A 22,865-nucleotide genomic window follows, 5' to 3' on the forward strand; every position below is an offset into this window, starting at 1 on the left:
TAACATATTGTTTAAACTAAAAGGAAATGCTTCATACAAAAATTAATACGTTTTATCTAAGTTCATAGATTCAATATTTTATTAGGAAAATTTGATAGATAAACCTTGATTACTACGGCAAGTGTAGTCCCAAATCGTACCATTTCATTTTCATATTCATCATCCGGAACAAAAATGACCAACTATTATAACTATTTTAAAAGAAAAAGTAATTGCTTTTCCTTTCTGTGTACTAAATACAAAGCACATTTTTAAATAAGATCAATCAACCTTTTCATGATCCGACGGAATACCATAATGGAATGTTCTGGTCAAATCACTTGTTCCATCCCTGTAAGTAATAATAGCATGTGTTCATTCATTCGATTCAACCACGCTTCACATTTATTATATTAAGATTGGAATTGTACTTTTTTCCCGAAAGAGGGCATTACTGAAATTGTCCGATAAATACAGTTCTGCTTGGTTCATTTAAAATCCGTATACTTGATATCGTCACAGGAATTTGATATGCAAATAGCTGGAGGTGTTGTCCAAATTCTCAAAGACAGGAACAAATAATCTCTCAGTGTCATGAATTCATTAATCACTAGAAATGACGGAGGAAGAAGAGCAGCCATAGTGATAACAACAAACAAGATACAAACCACCATCGATATAGTCAAAATGTGTTTGCAGTAGAAAGGAGACGCTATGCCCAAACGATCCATTTAAAAGTCATAGAGATAACCATAATGTGAACCAATGAATAATTAACATCAAATTCTTCGAAACGCCAAAACAACACATACGATTACAAAAATCAACATGAAAAAGACATGAAAAAATTAAAGCTAGGGCATAACAACCGCGTATTTCATTATGTGCCTAAATATTGGTAGCTTGTTTTTTTCGGCGTGCGTTACCTCCATTAAGGTTTTATATGACGTAAATATTTTCATGAAAATCGTACAAGAAATCGTATCAAATCGACAAATTTCATAAAAATCTACTTTCTAGTTTCCTGATAATTTCTTTAATCATCAACGGAAAATTCCAGGAAGGTATGTTATAAATCATGTTAGAACAGACGCACTGTGTACTGGTCTGATGAAACTACCGAATATATTAAAAAAGAAGATGTGGTATGACTGCCAATGAAACAACTACCTACAAAAGACCAAAATGACACAGACATTAACATCTATAGGTCACCGTACGGCCTTCAACAATGAGCAAATCCCATACCGCATAGTCAGCTATAAAAGGCCCCGATAAGACAATATGAAACAATTCAAACGAGAAAACGAAAAACAGACAAGCAGACCAACACCAGCGGTAGTGACAAAGCGCTAGAAAATGAAAAGAAATATAATTTTTTTTATTTTGGTTCGTCCAAAGCGCTTTACTTCATAAGCAAATAGATTTGAAAACCAAGCCAATTTTAAACATAATAAGTTGCCAAATGTAACAGGCTTATAATTCCATACGCCAAACGCGCATTTCGTCTACATAAATCAGGCCTTTGCATTTTTGATTTAAATGTATTTCACATTATGCCATACCATGGACTTTTATATCCTAATATACGGTATTAAGTTTTGCTCAGTGTTGTAGGCCGCATGGTTGCCTTTAATTGTTAACAGTCTAGTGATTTAGTCTCATGAATTGTTGTCTGATTTGCAATCATTCAACATATCTTTTCTTATGTCGAAGTTACATGAACAAATGGTAGTTGAAAAGAATGGTCAAATCCACCAAAGGTCAACTTTACCTTAATAATCACAGAATTCATGCAATGTGTCACAAATTATATATATATAGTATATGATATATTTTACGAATACATTTATTTAAATATGCAAAGGTTTTTTCAAATCTTACAGATATTGTCCTCCAGAATCCATTAGAAATGATTCAGACGTAGCAAGATGTCTAGATGCATTTTCTACAGGATACGCTAGTAGAGGTACAGTTGATATACCACTGCCTGCCAGAGCTAGAAAACTCTCGTCTCTGTACAGATTCAGTTCTCTGAAATATGGATTATAGATATCTTAATTGGGGAAACTAAATAAACTTTACATGTAGAAATTATTTCTAAAACACGGCTATGAACTTATTTCGTTTTGACGATTAAAATGAAATCCTACTATTCAATAGTTATAGTACACCTTACTATACATATTATGCTTTAGATAAATATATACACAATTTACTTCCATTTAGCTAAATTTCAAGTGAAAATATCACTTAAAACTAACATTTTACAAACGAAAACAAGAAAGAAAAGAATCATACATAAATTTAACAAGATTTGAAAATTACCTAACATAGAATTTCAAACAACAACGCAAAATAAAGATCTCAAGTGAACATTATTTTGGTCTAATACTAGCAAAATTGAGTCTATGAAGAATGGAATAAAGCAGTTTGACTGTATGGAATTCTTTGAATTTAAAAATGAATATTTTTGTAATCTTCTTCACATGTCCGCGATTTCCCGGGTGTCTTCTTGTATTTACATATGATACGAATACAATGGTTTTATATATAGTAGAATACACAAGAATGTGATATGTTCTATAGGGCATAGTAATAGGACAGTTGTTGTACCTTGAGTTCGGTATTCTTGTTATACGTACAATTTAATACGAGAAATAGTTTGAACATATAATATGGCAGAAATCTACAAACGTTGTTTGATCATAATTTAGTAATTAAACAGGAATATGTGTATTGTACAGAAGAGTAATGGTAGACGAAGGTTTTAATTCTTGCCAATATCTGTTTAAGATACTCATCCTAAAGCATACTAAAAGTATGAAAGATCACGTATTAAAACAGTTCCAAATAGAAAAATGGCGCGTGGTTTTGTTTCAGCTCAGTACCTTCTTGTGTGTATAGCCTCTATAGTTGCTTTATATACTGTCCATGGAATTCCTTCAGAAATCTGAATAAAGAATAATAAAAGTGATAATCGTCGGTTAAAATGAGGTAGCTGTGTAAAATTATATAACGTTTGATGCACTTGTGAATATTAAGTCACACAAAAACACGTATAGTTATTTAAATCGAAGAAATAAGATGAGTTTTTACACATAATCATGTTTCATAATAAGCTTTCTTTAACACACTTTGTGAGATGCATTAAATGATTTTATGTCAAGGATGGATATACCATATCCTTTGGTTTTTTTTATCATATTGCTTTCTGTTAACATATTAAAAAAAAATTTACATTTCCCGTCTATTATATCTTGTATCATGCATATCAGAATACTGAGCCCTTCGTCTTGCTTTTTATTTTAATATCATTTTTTTCCTTTTCTTTTTTTGTAATTTGACCAAATGTTTTGGTTATCGATGCATTTCAACTTTGTGTTTTATTTGGTCTTCCAACTTTTTAAATTTGAGAGCTACTGGTGAGCCTAATGCAGACTAAATGTGCGTTTGATGCACACAGCATTATAGGCCTAGTTTCGTTGCTGCTGATTTTTATACACTACGTTATTAGTATACAAACCTCTTTTTCCATTCTAGCAAACAAGGAAACCATTTTCACGGAATCTTCTAACTATGAAAATTACAGCAAGTTAAAAAATATGTTGTGAAAGCATTGATTGAAAATTGTATTTAATGAGACTGACAAGTTGCCATAAAGAACACAAAATACAAGCAAAAACATAATGTGAAAAAATATATTGTTGTTTCTTTTTTTATTTACTGTTTTTGAACATTGGCGAACTTCTGTTACCTCTTATTTTATATAGCACCAGTGTGGCTATTTCAATTAAGATTAAAAAGCCGGCAAAAAACGGATATTATTTAATCTCTTTTTGATGTTGAAGATCTCGGCTAGAATTAAATTATTTTGTATGATTAAACCATTAAAGCGTTCTTACAACAGCATGTCTCATTCCCATTCGTTCTACGTCATTCTTTCTTGCTTTATGAGCAAGTGTTGGTGGAATTCCTTGGTATAACTTTTCCTGAAAAGAATACCAATTTACACATATCTTTTTCAAAAACTTCTAATGCAGTTATGACATCGATATTACTCAGGAGACAAAGCGCATAATGTTCATAATTCACACTATTGATAAGTCTTGCATGTACGAGAAAGAAAAAACACTGAAATAATTTAAAACAAGTTATACAAATTTTCCATTTAATAAACTGATGATAATTTTTTGTGATATCCTTTTGCCTATATATACCCAGCGCAAATGTATCTGTTTTGTATTGAGAGCATATCACTAAAGAAAGATATAAAGTACACAAAAAATAGACGGTCTTTGCATAAGACAATGTATGTACCAATTCGTTTGATGTGTTTGAGATTTCGAATCTACCATTAAATTAGGTACTTTCCGTTTTGAATTTTCCTCGGAGTTCGGTGTTTTTTTATTATTTACTTTTTTCATAATTACAAATACATTTTACGTTTTAATATTTGTGTAAAAATAAAGATAATACCGGCAACGAATCCTGCGAAAAAATTGTATTTTTATTCATCGTTGTCAACATAGAAAGGTGAAAGAAATCAAAACAAACGATATAAGATGTAACATGACAATCTGAATAAAAGAATAGTGCACATATTCGTATCTTAAAAGTTAATATCAATATGCTTATTGAATGAAAAATGAATTTCATACGAATATTAATTAAAGATTTGGACATAATCATTGGGATAGATACAATGTCACAGTAAAGTAATGTTTCAAAAATATGATTAATGGCACCTTGAAAATTATTCACACTTCATTTTTGTATTGGTAATATTTTCCTGCGTATCATCACCTTTCTTGGTTGTAGTATGAATATATATTTTACCTCAGGAATTGAAGAATATATTTTGTAATTGCAGGAGAACGACACCATGATTTTCTTTATGTCTTTCCGGCCAGCTAATTTTACAATGTCCTCAACGAAACTAGAATGGTTGTATTCCTTGACCTTGAAAAGTATCAAATAAACACCATTTAAATTGAAACAGAAATTGAATCCTTAATGAGATAAGGCCCTTATCATTTTGGTCGATTTTTTTGTAGTTGATTTTTTTTACCAAACAATTAGTGTAATTTCGTAATTTTATTCTTATTAATGTCAAATGACTTTTACAGTTTTGTATCTTCTAAAGTGAGCTAATCTATATTTTATATTAATATTCATATTGATCAATACTATCAATCAAGCATAGTTGACCTGTACCATTGCAACAGGTTAATGGTGAGAAAAGCAAGACATGGAATGAAAGCATTTTGGTCAGTGTTTTTCGTAAAAGATAAAAGGATCTTTTTTACAACCAATACGCTTACAGGTAAATCCGCAAACAAATGAATATTTTTTTTCAAATCACTATTATACGGAGAAAAGGTTTCGTAAATAACCATCTTTTGATTTCTGCAACGTCATCATAACGGGTACTAAACCATATCATGGGTAATAATCAGCTTGGTAAAATCAAATGTAATAAACACGTAAACTAGGCTGACAAATGAGTACTTAGGTGGCAGGTACCAGTTTTTTGTGTACCAGAACATGTGTCCCACGCAGAAATTTTGTTATAGTGAAGCATTGAGGTATATAATTGCATCATGTGGACTGATAAAAAAAATGAATGTAAATTCTAGGCTATTGTACTATACAAGTAAGTAGTTGCATACACAGGTTGGGGATTTGCCTTCACATATGGGTCCAATCAGCTGTCAAAATTGTGGTCTCCTCACTTGACGGCATCCAATCAAAGTGGGGGGAAAATGCAGTTCTATGTAAACAAAAATATCTTGAGATTTTGATGGTATGGATAGGTTCGGACAAGGCTCTAATTCACTGAATATCATTTATCTCTTGAATTTTGCCTAAAATTCTTGTCGGCTTTTAGCAGGATTTGGCAGGTTAGGACTAGATTGGTATCCGAGCATCACATTTTTTGCCTTATTTGCAATGCATTTATAAATTTTAAAATCTCCATGCTGGACAGACACCCAAATTTAAAGGTTTTCTATATATTTACATAAGCACGCACAAATCTTAGTTCCTTGAAACCATACCTTTTATTTGTATATAAGCTTGAATGAATTTTCAAGAAAATAAAATCATAAATCCATGAAATTCTAAAGATTTATTGTAAAATAACTGGTTTCTGACATCTTATAACATTCAATATCATCACGGGAACTTAACAGGTCGACATCGTTTCCTCGTATTAATATCAATTCATTAATGTTTACGATAAAAAGGAAAACTCACTATCACTACTTGTATAACTGACGCCTTAAAACAAAATTAATAGCAAAAAAAGATATCTGTGAATATACAGACGGTCAAAATTCTACATAACAATTATTATCTATCTGACAGAAAGAAAAAACAATAATGTTATTTACTTGCACACATGATCTGGAACATTGCCCGTTATTGTTCGTCTTCAGGTGTTCTTTCAGAGTAACTAAGCTTTCTGGATCTGAACTAGGACGGGAAAGCTTTGATTTACTGTCCATAATATATATACTGTGAAAAGATTTAATGAGAACAAATAACACAACATTTAGATACGGATCTTCAAGAATATAAATACAATATATGAAAAGGTGGTGACATCTATAGGTTGAAAACAATGAATGGTAAGATTTCAGAAAGTATTTTGTACGTCATACTAATGGTCTATATGTGGCGAACAAACCCAAACCATATGTTAACTAATTAAACTTCAATTGCTATGTAACTATCAGATAATGTGCAAATATTTTGAAAATATGAAATATATCAACATGCAGTTAACATAAAAAAATACTTTGCACTAGAAAATGTACAAATAACAAAAAATGTTCTGTTTTAAAGATACGATTGTATACGCCATTTTATACACATTTATATATTCTGCTAAAGAAAAGATAAAGACAGATTTCCATTTCTCCATGGTTTTAAAACAATGAACGATATCAGAACTGTTTAGCACTTTTTTCTGCATTTTCTACTAGAAATGTTGCTCAGTTTAATTTTATAACTACTTTTTGCATTACCTAGTAGTTTGATGCTGCACAATAGAAAAAGCATAAGGGTATGGTTCATACTCTATATCTCTTGCTCGGATATTGTAAAGCCCTGTAAATAAATAAAATTACAATGTTTACCAAAATTATGTTTTCAGCCAATGTAACGCAATAATTACATTAACATAGATACTGCTCGGTTCTTTGCGTATTTATGTATGCGGCAAAAAAGATCTATTGTATATTTGAGTCGAATTGAATGTCAAAGTGCTAATGGTAAAGAAAATCAGCGAGTCCTTTTAAATTATATAGATAAACTACAGATAATTGAAACTACAGATAACTGAGACAAAATTATATCATTTTTAATTCAATAAGATATCTTCTTTATTTTTTGATTTTTTTTTACCGTTATCAGTTCTCGTCCTGGATATTTAACAAACAACATCATATAAAAATCATCTGTGATGACTTTTGTTTCAATTGAAATATTAGATCATCAAAAATTAAATGTAATTAGAGTAAAGTTACTGACATGAATTATCATTGATATGGTCATATTTATAAATTAACTGTTTACAAAACTTTTGAATTTTTGAATACCAAGGCTTTTCTACCTAAGAAAAAGACTACATTAGCTGTATTTGGCAAATTGTTTAGGAATTTTTGTCCTCAATACTCTTCAACTTCGTACTTTAGTAAGCATTTTTTTATTTTTTATTTTTTAACTTTTTTGGGATTTGAGCGTTACTGATGAGTCTTTTGTAGGCGAAACGCGCGTCTGGCGTAAATACGAAATGTAATCCTGGTATCTATAATGAGTCTACTTACATGCTATTTCATCCAACCCGGTTGTCACTAGAACGTCGACACCTAATTGAGTCATCTCTTTTCTAACGTCTCTAAGTTTATCTTCCCATTTTCGTCCTTATTTCATTTAATTGTAAAGTATCAACACTAAGAATTAGGTATCCAAACTATGTAATTCATTTCTTAACAATATGACTACAAGGTTTCGTCTTATTCTAACGACACATTTGAGATAAAACGTCAGGTATACATAGTTAAGATGTATAAAGACTATCCCTAAATCTAAGAATTTGAGCTTATTGCAGTTGATATTAGTTCTGCGTTTAATAAAAGTTATAATGATAAAAAAATAAAATTTGTGAAAGTAAAAAAATATCGATGACTCTCTATAACTTTACCAATGTATGAGTTTATGGTTAATTCGTCAACAAATTTATAGTTTTTAGCAATTCTTGAAATTATGAGACGAAGAACTTGATGTGGTGCAACATTGTAAATCATTGCTAAATCCGCTTGTCCCTGTCGTTATTAGAAATCTCGAGTCGGTGGATGTCTTATGTCATGATACCTTACCGTGATCGTTATTTTGAAAATAATGCGTTGAAAGAAAGAAGATATTTGATATATTACTTCACATTTTTTAAGACTTGAGAAATAGTTTAGAATATTTTATAGAACACCTATTCATGGAGACCGGGGTTTTTTTTTCCTGCTAGGGAGTCTGGTAATTTAATGCCGTTTGCTGTCTCATTGTTGTATTACTCTTATCCACTTTAGTCAGAATTATAATCGCATGCATTTTGGAGTACTCTTTTGCTCTTATATAGCAAATATACGTTGATATAAAACTATTAGTACGCATCAAAGCATTTCTGTATGAAAATAAAGTTTTTAGCGACTGATTTCATAGAAGTTAACTCAATCTGCTATTCGTTTAAGGTGCAATTTTGTCGTTTAGCTCATAACGTTTCTACATTTATACATCCCTGATGCTTTCCTATTGAAGATAAAATCCAGAAAGGCGCCTCGAACACACGAAATTCATTTTGATTTTAAATATTGAAGAAACATTGGTTTATTGCTACCTTTTAAAAGCAAAAAGGCTACTAATATCAAAAAAGAAAATAATGATGTAATGAACGGAGCCATTTTCAAAGCGCCTTTATATAGTAAGCAGATACAATTTATTGTTAAATTTAACCAGTAGTTCAAAAACCTTTTTTTTGTATAGAAACATATAACAAGAAAAGGATTATCAAAATAAATCATTTCACTAGGCTTTAACATCTAGTCTTTATTAAGTTGTATATCATTTGATCTTACTTGCATTTGATCATTTATAACAACTGGGGGTTCAATCTATTTCTGTAAAAGATAAATCGACTCTTACCTGCATATTTAATGTCTAGAACATTGATATCAGTACTTGGTTGTGGAGGTCTGTCTGATGTCCATATTTTATCTACTAAATCTGGTTCAATGGCTTTAAGTGTGAGATTGTTTTTGCTTAGCACAAAATCAAAGTTCTTCCACCATACTATGTAATATAAACCAAATAATTAAAGAACAACAAAAATGTTAAATGGTTAATTTTGTAATTTGATAGAAATTGTGCCATTGATTGAAACCACTGTTTTCTGGTTTTAAAAACATTTTAAGATTATCTCGCATCTCTTTAATTCATATATGATAAAGAAAGGACAACTGCAATCTAAAAATCAAAAAGTTAAATCTAATAATGTTATACCTTACCTGAATACATATAATTAGGATTGGAACCAACTGCTGCATTATCACCAGCATGCTCTTTTATCCAATCAGTAACCGATGTAGTGTTAGGACCACCTGTCATTTGTAAAAAAACAAACTAGTTTGAATTAAACATATATAATAACAGAGACAATTAGGCAGCAACCATTTGATTTTCTGAGGGGGGGGTGGGGCTATGGTTTTTTTTTGGAAAAAAAAGTTTGTTTCCAGTTTTTGGAGAAAAAAATAATTTGTTTTTGATTCTGAGAAAAAAAATTGTTTGTTTCACCCTCAGCTGCCACTATATGTAATGCTAAAATTGAAAGAAAAAAATTGTTTTCGACTTGTCGCTAAAAAAATAGATTGTTTTTCGCCTCAGGCGAAAAAAAAAATTTGTCCAGAAAAAAAAACCATAGCCCCCCCCCCCCCCCCCCCCCCCCGAAAATCAAATGGTTGCTGCCTTAGCATACAGCATGTGTATTTTTTCAAACTGGTACCCAATGTTAATACCAGTAGGATTTATGATGACAAGATACAATGGATCCATTCAGAGTTAGGCATGGTATTGAATATTACTTATCTGTGTGTGAAGAATCATTGCAGATTATATGCTGACATGAATTATCATTGATATGGTCATATTTATATATTAACTGTTAACAAAACTTTTGAATTTGTGAAATACTAAGGTTACTACCTCAGGAAAAGATAACCATAGCTGTATTTGGCAAAACTTTTAAGAATATTGGTCCTCAATGCTCCTCAACTTCGTACTTTATTTGGCCTTTTTATTTTTTGTGGATTCGAGCGTCACTGGTGAGTCTTTTGTAGACGAAACGCGCGTTTATCGTACATACAAAATTTTAACCGTTTACTATGCATTTCGGGAAGGGAGAACTAATGGTACTTTTCTTCTTTTTCTTTAATTTCTCAGACCATTTTAATGACCATGTCTGCATATCATTTGGAAGGAACAGTTGACACGGTATATTTCAAACTCCATCAAAAGTAAGTAAATCTCGTATATTTTAAATGTTTATTGGCACTCGCTTTCTTTATTTTTTTATTCTTGTATTCTTGTGGGGAGAGGGTTGTGGATTGGGCTTTTGTTTTTGTTGTTTAAAGCTTCTTGTTTGTTGTTATATGAATTGTTTTTTATTAAAGGGATTGTAAACTTAAAATGTGTCTAAACTGATTCAAAAACAACATAGACATACATTTCTTATCCCAGGCATAGATGACCTTAGCCGTATTTGGCACAACTTTTTGGAATTTGGATCCTCAATGCTCTTCAACTTTGTTCTTGTTTGGCTTTATAAATATTTTGATATGAGCGTCACTGATGAGTCTGATGTAGACGAAACGGGCGTCTGGCGAACTTAATTATAATCCTTGTACCTTTCATAACTATTTACACCACTGGGTCGATGCCACTGCTGGTGGACGTTTCGTCCCCGAGGGTATCACCAGCCCAGTAGTCAACATTTCGGTGTTGACATGAATATCAATAATGTGGTCATTTTTATAAATTTCCTGTTTACAAAACTTTGAATTTTACGAAAAACTAAGGATTTTCTTATCCCAGGCATAGATTACCTTAGCCGTATTTGGCACCACTTTTTTGAATTTTGGATCCTCAATGCTCTTCAACTTTGTTCTTATTTGGCTTTATAAATATTTTGATATGAGCGTCACTGATGAGTCTGATGTAGACGAAACGCGCGTCTGGCGTACTAAATTATAATCCTGGTACATTTGATAGATATTTACACCACTGGGTCGATGTCACTGCTGGTGGACGTTTCGTCCCCGAGGGTATCACCAGCCCAGTAGTCATCATTTCGGTGTTGACATGAATATCAATAATGTGGTCATTTTTATAAATTTCCTGTTTACAAAACTTTGAATTTTACGAAAAACTAAAGATATTCTTATCCCAGGCATAGATTACATTAGCCGTATTTGGAACCACTTTTTGGGAATTTTGGATCCTCAATGCTCTTCAACTTTGTTCTTGTTTGGCTTTATGAATATTTTGACATGAGCGTCACTGATGAGTCTGATGTAGACGAAACGCGCGTCTGGCGTACTAAATTATAATCCTGGTACCTTTGATAAAAGAGGGACGAAAGATACCAAAGGAACAGTCAAACTCATAAATCTAAAACAAACTGACAACGCCATGGCTAAAAATGAAAAAGACGAACAGAAAAACAATAGTACACATGACACAACATAGAAAACTACAGAATAAACAACACGAACCCCACCAAAAACTAGGGGTGATCTCAGGTGCTCCGGAAGGGAATTGATAACTATTTACACCACTGGGTCGATGCCACTGCTGGTGGACGTTTCGTCCCCGAGGGTATCACCAGCCCAGTAGTCAACATTTCGGTGTTGACATGAATATCAATAATGTGGTAATTTTTATAAATTTCCTGTTTACAAAACTTTAAATTTTACGAAAAACTAAGGATTTTCTTATCCCAGGCATCTCTGGTGTAGACGAAACGCGCGTCTGGCGTACTTAATTATAATCCTGGTACCTTTGATAACTATTATAGGAAAATACTATATAATTTATTCTACCTTTCCTGTAGATCTCCCAACCACAGTCCACTTCCTCAGTTGCTTGTATAAAAGTCCTTCCATCAGTCCAAAGAGCTGCTGTAGACCTTGTTACAACTCCGAGACCTTATTGATAGGCAGTCAGATATTTTTTATACTTACAAACAAATCATTATTATTTTTAAAAAGAGATACTCCTCATAAAAATCATAAGATTGATACCTAAATATATGCAAGTGATGTTGCAAATGTACTGAACACTTTACTTAAGAAAAGAATGTAATATTTTTCTGTCTATGAAGAAATAACATAAAAAAATGTGGTGCACACTGAATAACCCGCGTAAAATTATGTCTATGAGCTGTAAATAAAAACGACGTCAACCAATCAGAAGACGAGTTACATCCAACATTTAATTATATCTTGATAATTGTTTGACAGCTCATTTGTTTTGTTGATAACAAACCAGATTTTGCAAGAGTTTTGGGAAATTATATACTGTTTTTTTTGTTTGTTTTTTTTTAAAGAAGATGTGGTATGATTGTCAATGAGATAACTGTGTGTTAATTCTTTAACCAATTAAGCCTTGCGTAAATTATTTGTGAATGCGTCTAAGATCAGTTTTAAATTGTATGATTCTAAACAAAAAAATTGCATACCTTTAGTTTAATAGAAACACATTTTTATATGAAAACATTTTTTTTAGCATTTTTATAAAAACAAAATATCAAAAATACTGAACTCCGAGGAAAATTCAAAATGGTAATGTCTTGTATTTGGCAAAACTGTAAAGAATTTTGGTCCTCAATGCTCTTCAACTTAGTACTTTATTTGGCCTTTTTAACTTTTTTTATTCGAGCGTCACTGGTGAGTCTTTTGTAGACGAAACGCTCGTCTGGTTTAAATACAAAATTTAATCCTGATATGTATGATGAGTTTATCCCTAATCAAAAGGCAAAATCAACAGATAAAACACATCAAACGAATTGACAACAAAAAGTGAAATCTCAAAAATACTGAACTCCGAGGAAAATTTTAAATGGAAAGTCCCTAATCAAATTGCAAAATCAAATGACAAAACACATCAAACAAACGGACAACAACTATCATAATCCTGACTTGGTACAGGCTTTTTCAAATGTAGAAAATGGTAGATTGAACCTAGTTTATAGCGCTTAACATCTCACTTGTATGATTGTCGCATCAAATTCTATAATATTTACAACGATGCGTGAACAAAACAGACATAATCGGTAAAATTGTCAAAATAGGGGTACCGCAGTCATCACTGTGTCACAATCCCAATTAGAACAAAAACAAACAAATATTTAACAAAGAAGCCCCAAAAGTATCTATGAAATTTAACTGTCATATTCCTGACTTGGAACAGGAATTTTCTAATGCAGAAAGTGGTGGATTGAACCTTGTTTAATAGCTGGCTAAACCTCTCACTTGTATGAAAGTCGCATCAAATTCCATTATATTGACAACGATGCGTAAACAAAACAAACAGACATAATTGAGTCCTTCCATATGTGCCATTTATTCGTAGCAGTATGATAAACCCAAAAAGTTTCCTTTGTTCGTGTTGGCGAAATGGTCATCGAGTAGAAATGATGGGTATGCATGACACAAGTTTTCTCTTGCTTAGAAGCACTTATATTATATTTTTGTTAATTGTGGACTTCAGCTGTTGAAGCACTTAGTGATTTGGTGACTTATAACATTATTGACAACAAATCGATAAAAAATAAGGATCAAGTCAAATTTAAAATGAACGTTTGATTTCCTACACTAACTCATCTTACATCATTCTTACCGATAACGCCAGAAAATCCGGATACTGCCTGTAATCGTCTATCATGCAAAGATGTCGTGAATTGCTGTGAAAAAAATCACATGAAAGTTTTATCGTTTCTTTAGATATATAAAAAGTGGCAAATATCAACTTTTAATATTTTTCCGAAAGACAATCTTATCTAGGTTGTGACAAATGAATACATAACAATAAGTTGTAAACATAAAAAAAAGATTTTTTTTTACTACGGATCTTTCGCATGCTGTCTAGTACAATTCTTCCGTGTAATTTAACGATTAAAAATACTTTAAAATTTACATGTGAAAAACATGCAGAGTAAAATTTTTAAAAACACTCAGATTAAACAACGTGTATTTGACATCTTCAAAGTTGTCGATCGTCTACTTATGTTCAAATCAATATAACAATGCTAGGGGCCGTCTTAAACTTGCAGTGAGGTGATTGTATTAGACTCTCGAAAAGTCAAGTTAGGCTGCACACCAACAATAAACCAGATACACAGGTACAAAACAACTACTAAACTGACAAAGGCGATTTAATTCAACAAAGTAACAATACTGATCAGTTACAATCTGAACTATCTGTAAAAGACAGTTCCTTTTAAAGTTCTACAAACGTGGCCAAAAATTTAGAAATAAAGTTGTTTACTTTTTTAAGGCCAAAAGCTGTATGTAAATATGTCGTAACAGTGGTCATTCCGGAAGTTCAATCAAAACGATACTTGTCAATTAACTGACCACTTCGCGATGACCACCCGTATTTCTTACCCCAAGCCAAAACATGTACTAGGTCACGTTGTAGAACATCAATAATATTTTATACTGATTAACCTATAACGTTATTATTATCATTATTATTATGTACATAAAAATCAATTGAATCTTTCTTAAAGTTTTTATAAAACACTGCAGCACAGCATAGTGTTACAATAGCCTTTTGTTCCGTGTTCAGGTTTCATTGTAACTTTGGGATGAAGAACAGCAAAAACAGCGCTGTTCCTTTGCTTTTTGTATTTTTGTTTTTGTGCATTTACTGATTTTGTGTGATGGATGGATACCCCATATCCTTTGTTTTTCTATTAGTGTAAGCATATACATACCATATGGACATCCTCTATGGTAATTATGTAGGCATTAATGTTATGAAAATCAAACAATGCACGAACTTGTTGTAGTCGATCCTGTGTTGCTGTATTCTGCAAACAATGTTTCATCATTATATATTTTATTAATTTCAAATAAAAGTTTGACAACTCACAAAGGGAATATATAGTATTGACATGTTGGTCCGTACTGCTCTTCAACTTCGTACTTTATTTGGCCCTTTTAACTTTTTGGATTCGAGCGTCACTGATAAGTCTTTTGTAGACGAAACGCGCGTCTGGCGTATATACAAAATTTAGTCCTGGTATTTATGATGAGTTTATTTTCTACTGTTATATTGAAAGATTGTATTGTGCCTGTCCCAAGTTAGAAACCATTGGCCTTTGTTAGTCTTGTATGTTGGGTTTTTTTTTTTAATTTTGGTCCTTCTATATGTTTTGGAGTTTAAAGTGTGACGTGCATTTTCTCTGAACTAGTATATTTTTTTGTTTATGGTGCCGCTGAAGCCTGCCTCCAGGTGGGTGATTTTCTCGCTATGTTGTAATTGAAGATCCATTGTTAGTCTTGATCTGTTTTCTGCTTTTTGATCGGGTTGTTGTCTCTTTTACACAGTCCCGTATCCATTTCACAACTTCACAGAAAAATAATTGTATATCAGATCATAAATACTGCAAGCATTTGACATGCTAAAATTCAAATGAAATTTAAGGAGTATTATATGCATGATAAATTTCGAAAAATTATGAAAATTTCGAAAAATATGATAAATTTCGAAAAATTATTAAAAAAAAATTTGCATCATGACTCCAAGTCCAAACAGCTTATTCTTCTTTTGAAATATCAAGATTTTATAGGACATTGTTTATTAAATTTTGCTGTATTTTGTTATGAAATAAAATAAACGTTGAAATGAATATATCAAGTCGTGAAAATAATTTCTTTATCTATTACTTCCTGATTAAGGTTTATCAAGAAAGCGCTTCAACAGTATTTTTTATCAGTAATATCAGTCGACGAAGGTATTATAAGCTCAGTAGTAAGTGCTCCGATACAGACAAGATATGTAGCAAACCGTTATGAAATTGACCATTTATAATTTTATAAATCATAAAGCAACAAAGGTTTCAACTTCCTCGGACAAACTTGATCTAAGCTATTTTTCAGGTTCTTTTTGATCATATAGCTCTTTAACTAGTCCGGTTCTTATACTTCAATGGATTTCAATAATTCCAACGAAACACAATTCCTGTATGAAAACTATGTATCTTACATTTGGGCAACTTAATCTGTCGAGGATAAAACTTTGTTCTGGAATAGCAACAACACAATCTACTCCAAGGTCATGTCCCTTCGTTTCTTTTACTACAAAAGAACAAAGTTAATGTTTGAAATTCACTACGGAGGCATTGCTGAACACATGTCAGCATTATGTATGCAGACACCGAACTAACCTTATCGCTAAATCCGACAAACCCCGCATTCGTTTAACACGTCCCGTATTCATCTTTCAATAGACGAAAATAATTTGAACTTGGCAATACATGAATATATTTAAATATATAATAGAAGAAAATAAAAGCCTTCAAACTTTATCAACTAACGGTGCAAGGAGACTATAATTTAATTTGGAAAAAGTTTAATAATTCACTAAATTAGTCAATTGCAAAACTAAAATTGAATCATGTCAGTTAAAAAAAACACTCTGGTTGGAATATCATCATCAGCACTGTCATTTTCTTACGCAATACAGTGTCAATGTTGTTTCCCGTATTTTGACGTTGTGTGCTAGTGACCTGAGAGGAAATAGATGATTTGATAGGACTGTTTACGAAGATAGCTAAAACGGGTTTTATAACTTTTTTGATCTGAACGTCACTGATGAGTCTTATGTAGACGAAACGCGCGTCTGGCGTATTAAATTATAATCCTGGTACCATTGATAACTATATGAACTGTCGGAGTGTTTGCAGTGTGTTTTAGTGTGAATAAATCGTGTTTAATTTTCTATAAAGATGGATTTTAGTTATTAATTGTCGATGCTCGGAATTCTAGGTTTCCAACATTAGGCATGAATGTTGCTTATGTGAAACATTTGACCTTTTTCTTCTATGTAGATTTATACGTCCGAAACTCTTTTGTGGAATTAACTTCAACAGGAACACTGGAACCTAACTATTTGAATTAAACCTAAAATTGGGAGCGTGAACACGATTTTAAAATTTTGCATTGAGTTCATTCATTGTTCATACATTTTCTTCCAGTTTATCGACCTGATTTCTATAGATTTGCGCGATTTGAACATTTGTAAACCATAACTTATTCTTTCTTGTCTCTCTGTGTGTACTATTTAAAATGAAAAAAAAATGTGGCAACAAAAAGTGACTTTGATGTTAACCAAAACTTAATATACTTTAATAGGAACAAAAACATGAAAGGTTATAATTATATGATATTAAAAGATTTATTAGCATTACCGTATATTAATGCAGCTATAAAAATCACATATTCTATCATCATCACTTTCTTCCAGGTCACAATAATCATACAAAACCACTTGACAACCAAAAACCAAAACAAATATGTCATACCTGCGTGACATGTATATTACTGCATGTTATCATTAGGAGATTAATTAATGTCAAAGAGTCTATACATATGAGATTTTGTGTAGTCTAGGATATATTTCGATAGTTTAAAACAAATTAATTAAAATTTGAAATACTAAGGACAAAAGTAAAAAGAAAACACAAACAAAAACAGAGATGAAACTTAAAATCTATTATAAAACTTAAAGTATACGCTTTTACTATGTAACAGTGTAATCATGTATAGCAGGATTCTAATAGGTGATATGATTTATATAATATTGGTATGGAAATAATAATTCAGATTTTACAAATCAAAAAAGTAAGAGAATTAGAAGGTTGAACATCAATATCATATATATAAATGTCTTTGAATACACGAGTTTGATAAATTTATTATTTACGCATTTGTTTTTTTCTAATCTGTTAAGAATTGTTTAATATATAATGTGCTCGCATTCACGTAATTCTTTTTGTTATTCATTTAACTAGTGTGCTATGCATTTAAATAGTGTGCTATTCTTCTTCTTTAGGCTTTCAGTAGTCCTTCATGGATCTGAAGATTATTTCTGTTTTGCGCAGCGTGGCCTATATATATTTACAAAAACACATAAATAATTGGAAATAAATAGTACGTTAATTTTTTTTTTTAATTGTTATTAAAACTATGTACATAGGCTAATAAGAAGTTAAATTAGTTTGTGGAGAACAACTGGTGTGATCTGTTCTCTGAAAGTGTCGACTGTAATGACAGTGACTGTATGGATTGGCAATAAATTCCACTGAGTAATGGTATATGGAAAAAATGAAAATGTATATGTAATAAAATTGAGAATGGAAATGGGAAATGTGTCAAAGAGACAACCACCCGACCATAGAACAGACAACAGCAGAAGGTCACCAACAGGTCTTCAATGCAGCGAGAAATTCCCGCACCCGGAGGCGTCCTTCAGCTGGCCCATAAACAAATATATATATATATATATACTAGTTCAGTGATAATGAACGGCATACTAAACTCCAAATTGTACACATGCAAAAAACTAAAATTAAAAATAATACAAGACTAACAAAGGCCAAAGGCTCATGACTTGCGGTGGGGTTAAACATGTTTATGGGATCTCAACCATCCCACTATACCTCTAGCCAATGTAGAAAAGTAAACGCATAACAATGCGCACATTAAAATTAAGATGTAACCAAAGAAAATAAATAAAATGACAATAATACATAAATAACAACAGACTACTAGCAGTTAACTGACATGTCAGCTCCAGACTTCAATTAAACTGATTGAAAGATTATGTCTTCATCATATGAATATCAGGCACAATCCTTCCCGTTACGGGTTTAGTATCATTCCATCATAACATATATGAGAAGTATCTTTTTTTGTTAAAATGTGTCTGAAAGTGAAATTATGATTTTTGCGGGTTCTACTGTCTGATAGAAGGAGAATAGCAGATAGCATTTCTACGATTTGATGTACTATTTTGTAGAACATTATTAATCTTGTGCGTAGTCTTCTTTCTAGTAGTGTGAGCTAGTTTAATGAGTTTATCATGTCTGTTGAACTACTTATACTACTTATGTTATGGTACCTTTTTCAGACATATCTGGCCCTTGGACCATCTCGATTTTGGAGATTTGTTCAACTTTGTGAGGGTCCCATGCTGAACATGAATATTCCAGTTTAGGACGGAATAGTGTCAGATATGCTTGAGTTGTGATGTTCTGACTTGATGTTTTAGAGTTTCTTTTTAAGAAGTCCAAAGAATGGTTGCCATTAGCTATGATGCTGTCGGTATGTTTTGACCATTTTAAGTTTGTCTGTAGTATAATGCCCAGATATTTATCTGAAGAGACCAGTTCGAGCTTGTGACTGAGGAGGATATAGTCATGTTTGAATGGTTTTTTTTTCTTTTGTGAGACTGTAAGGACTGTGCATTTTTGCGAATTTTGATTTCGCCATTTGACTAGAGACTTTCCGTTTTGGATTTTGCTCGGAGTTCAGTATTTTTGTGATTGTAATTTTTATATTTTATAAAGTACTTTTATATTATACATTTATGTATTTCTCAATGCTGAGTGTTCTTGTGTTTGTTTGTACTGTATTTGTGTCACCACATAGTGTGTTTATTTAAGCGGTATTTGTGACAATGCGATAAAAGTTGGAGGTTAAGCTTTTCTTAGATTGTCCTGTATCAAGTCAGGAATACGACAAATATCATCAACTATTATCTGTCCGTTTCAATGTATGTTGGCGTTTGTTTTAGTTCAGTGTTTCCGTCCGTTCTTCCGTCGGTTTTAGTTTGTTACCCGGATTTTTCTTCTTCTTCAAATTATGACTATTGAACAGTGGTATACCATTGTTGCCTTTATTAATAATCTCAAATTCAAAAGTTCCATAAATTTGTCCGAGACACCATTTGTTTTAGGCTTTGTCAATTAGACGAGATCAAGAAAAGATCCATCTTCTGAATGTAAAGTTATTACAATCGTCATAGACCCAAGAGAAAGAGAAACAATAATTGGTTTCAGACTTTGTCAATTCGACGAGATCACGAAGAGATTTATCTTCTGAATAAGAAGTGATTACAATCGTCATGGCAGATATGGTAGTTTTATATCATTATAAGTTAAATTATGATTACTCAAAGTCAAGAATTCAGATTCCTAAATACACGTTAATTAGTCGTATCATTAAACCGTGCATTTGTAGAGTACTGTAGATAAGGTCTTTACAACCTCAATTAAACTATACCGGCTAACCGGTAATTGAACGAAAGATTATCCGAGTAACCGTTTAGGCAAAAATGTTCAATTTTACAACACTAACATGAAGATCAATAAAAGAGTGCCGTTTGAGATGACTGATCATCCCAAATTTGACAAGTTATCACACCTTATCCGTTATCCCAAAATTTGAATTATATGAAAACATTATAAAGTTTCCAAAATTTTTCCTAAGACACCTATACTTGCTTTCCGTAGGTTAAAAACCCGTAAATGACTGTTGATGACAATTGATTTATATTCTAGTTCATGTTATTCGTTTGTGAGCTCTTGAAAGGGATGCGAAATCAAACGATGTCTGACGTGCAAACCAATACTGAATAACCATAATTTTATATATCTTCTTCATTGTAAATTTACGTTAGCGATCGGGAATAGCCTTTCCACAAACGATGAACAACATCGTAGCGTCTATGAATGCAAGTCAGACCTGCCTCTCGGTTGACTGTTGGCTACACTAAGGTAGATCTCAATCGACTGGCCATTAAATCATAGACCACAAGACCGATTCTGGATAAGAACATTTAAATTTATTCTAGAAAACTGAAAAAAGATTCCATATGACGTCTTATTGAGGCCACATTGGGCGATATCTAGGATTTTAAATACATTTAAAACTCATTTAAAGCATGTGATGTAGGTGTCAGACCACCAATTACTCATTCCAATTTAGAACGTATGTATAAGGAGCCCTACTCTGACACAAAATAGTGCTTTTGATGTCCTTGTTTACTTAAACTAACCAACAAATTTGGTGAAAGAGAAATATATCTAGACCATTTTGAACCGAAATTTACTTGTCTATGAGTTTGCATTAAAAATTGAGGATTAATGCGCTCCATAGTATACTAATTTAAGATTTCCAGAAAACCAGGGGTTATTTTTGGAGTACCTCTGTTCGAAGGTCAGTTATTCTGTTAGAAGGCTTTAAAGGTATGGTAAAACATTGGCGTGTAGAAAGCTGATACATGTACAATTCAGGATATACCTGGTTTCTATGAAGTTAAACTTAAGGTAAAATAATTAGAAAGCTGTTAAAATTGCAAAATTTGGTGGAACAGATAGGGATTTTTAATTGGTGGTCTGACACCTGAACCCAGTCGGAAAAAAACCGATATGTGTAGCATTTATAATACCAAAGATACGACCAATTAGTGAAAACATCACAGTCAAATTGTACCATTACTACTAAGGTAGTTCATATTTTCCGAAACTGCCTGTTATGGGGTTTCAAAAATGGTGAATAATAATTGTATTAAACTTTTATCAATTAATTTGCAGTGAATTAATCATCCTATTGACATGGATGTTATCAAGACGAACATCTACAGTTTAGTTACCTAGCAAATCTTGATTGAAAAGTCACAGAATTTACATCCTGATGTATATATTGATTGATATTGCAGTGGTATGCAGTGATTACTTTTATGTCACCACATTTGTAAATCATTAATCTAAATAGATTGTGATAACTAGTTTTTAAATGATTTCATTTATTGTAATGCCAAATGGCATAATTTCCATCACTGATTTAGAGCGTTCATTCCTTTTTTTCTTTTTCTACTTCTTTTTCTACTTCTATTTTTTTTCTTTTTCTTTCTTTTGCTTTATTGTACTTTAAAAAGTCATGTTATTTGTTTTTTCCTTTTCTGTTTTGCAATCTAACCAAAATTAAATCTCATGAAATCATTTTCACTCGTAATTTGGTGGGCATTTATTCGAAAGGAGTACGTCCATAAAGACCCCTTTTTGTCCCCAAAATATAGAAGTTTTACAAAATTGTTAAGATGAAAACTTTTAGTTATTTACAGAAAAGTAGAATGCTTCTTCTACATAAATATAGGCTGTTTTTGACAATACAATGCACATATATCGGGTACTTGCATCATTAATTCATGCTAAATTACTGAAATCTTCACAGTTAAAGCTAGTCCGAAATTACTCTGACGTCCAACGGCTGTTTTGCCAGACAAGCTGGGCCGTGGGACGTCAGAGCTCGTCCCATATCAAAAAGTGGATATTTGCCCACCAAAAAAGATGCACTGCTTCGTCGCTTCTGCTGCCAACTGACGGCCTTGGAATTATATAAATCGGGCATCAATCTGTTCATTTTTCATATATCTCTTCATTTATGTAAGTTTCACTTACCTGCCAACCTTTATTTTCTCATCATTAGACAGTTTTCACAGTGACCCATCGATTTCGGCATTTTGACTTTAACTTTCAAATGGACGTCAAGTAACGAGAGAGTTCGTTGTCTCGAGACTCAAAATATGCAAACATTTATATTTTTTCACTCCTTTATAGGAGATCGATGATTAACATTTAGTAGCCAACCATGATTTTTCACCTCCTTTACAGGAGATAGGTATGAAGCATTTAGTTCCCACCACGTTACAATCGGAAGTTCTCGGACATTTAGATAACTTGCATCGTAAATGAACGAGGTGTT

The 22,865-nt window shown here is 32.1% G+C and overlaps 1 protein-coding gene across 5 annotated transcripts in view; it reads right to left on the minus strand.

Moving 5' to 3' along the window:
• The window catches only part of LOC139496367 (xaa-Pro aminopeptidase ApepP-like), a 48,351-nt gene that overhangs the window by 5,116 nt on the left and 20,370 nt on the right, over positions 1 to 22,865 (minus strand). For 3 of the 5 annotated variants that reach the window (XM_071284920.1, XM_071284931.1, XM_071284942.1), the window contains 15 exons: positions 16,303 to 16,394; positions 15,029 to 15,124; positions 13,930 to 13,993; positions 12,132 to 12,236; positions 9,543 to 9,635; positions 9,181 to 9,327; positions 7,812 to 7,907; positions 7,011 to 7,092; positions 6,375 to 6,498; positions 4,819 to 4,941; positions 3,885 to 3,971; positions 3,506 to 3,556; positions 2,871 to 2,932; positions 1,864 to 2,013; positions 271 to 331 (listed from right to left, as the gene is read on the minus strand). In XM_071284920.1, coding sequence (XP_071141021.1) covers positions 271 to 331; positions 1,864 to 2,013; positions 2,871 to 2,932; positions 3,506 to 3,556; positions 3,885 to 3,971; positions 4,819 to 4,941; positions 6,375 to 6,498; positions 7,011 to 7,092; positions 7,812 to 7,907; positions 9,181 to 9,327; positions 9,543 to 9,635; positions 12,132 to 12,236; positions 13,930 to 13,993; positions 15,029 to 15,124; positions 16,303 to 16,394 — 1,433 coding nt within the window. Of the gene's footprint in view, positions 1 to 270; positions 332 to 1,863; positions 2,014 to 2,870; positions 2,933 to 3,505; positions 3,557 to 3,884; positions 3,972 to 4,818; positions 4,942 to 6,374; positions 6,499 to 7,010; positions 7,093 to 7,811; positions 7,908 to 9,180; positions 9,328 to 9,542; positions 9,636 to 12,131; positions 12,237 to 13,929; positions 13,994 to 15,028; positions 15,125 to 16,302; positions 16,395 to 17,506; positions 17,621 to 22,865 lie in introns of all 5 variants that reach the window. The other 2 variants (XM_071284901.1, XM_071284911.1) reach the window with 1 other exon arrangement.

Source organism: Mytilus edulis, chromosome 1 (assembly GCF_963676685.1).
Source record: "Mytilus edulis chromosome 1, xbMytEdul2.2, whole genome shotgun sequence".
NCBI lineage: Eukaryota > Metazoa > Mollusca > Bivalvia > Mytilida > Mytilidae > Mytilus > Mytilus edulis.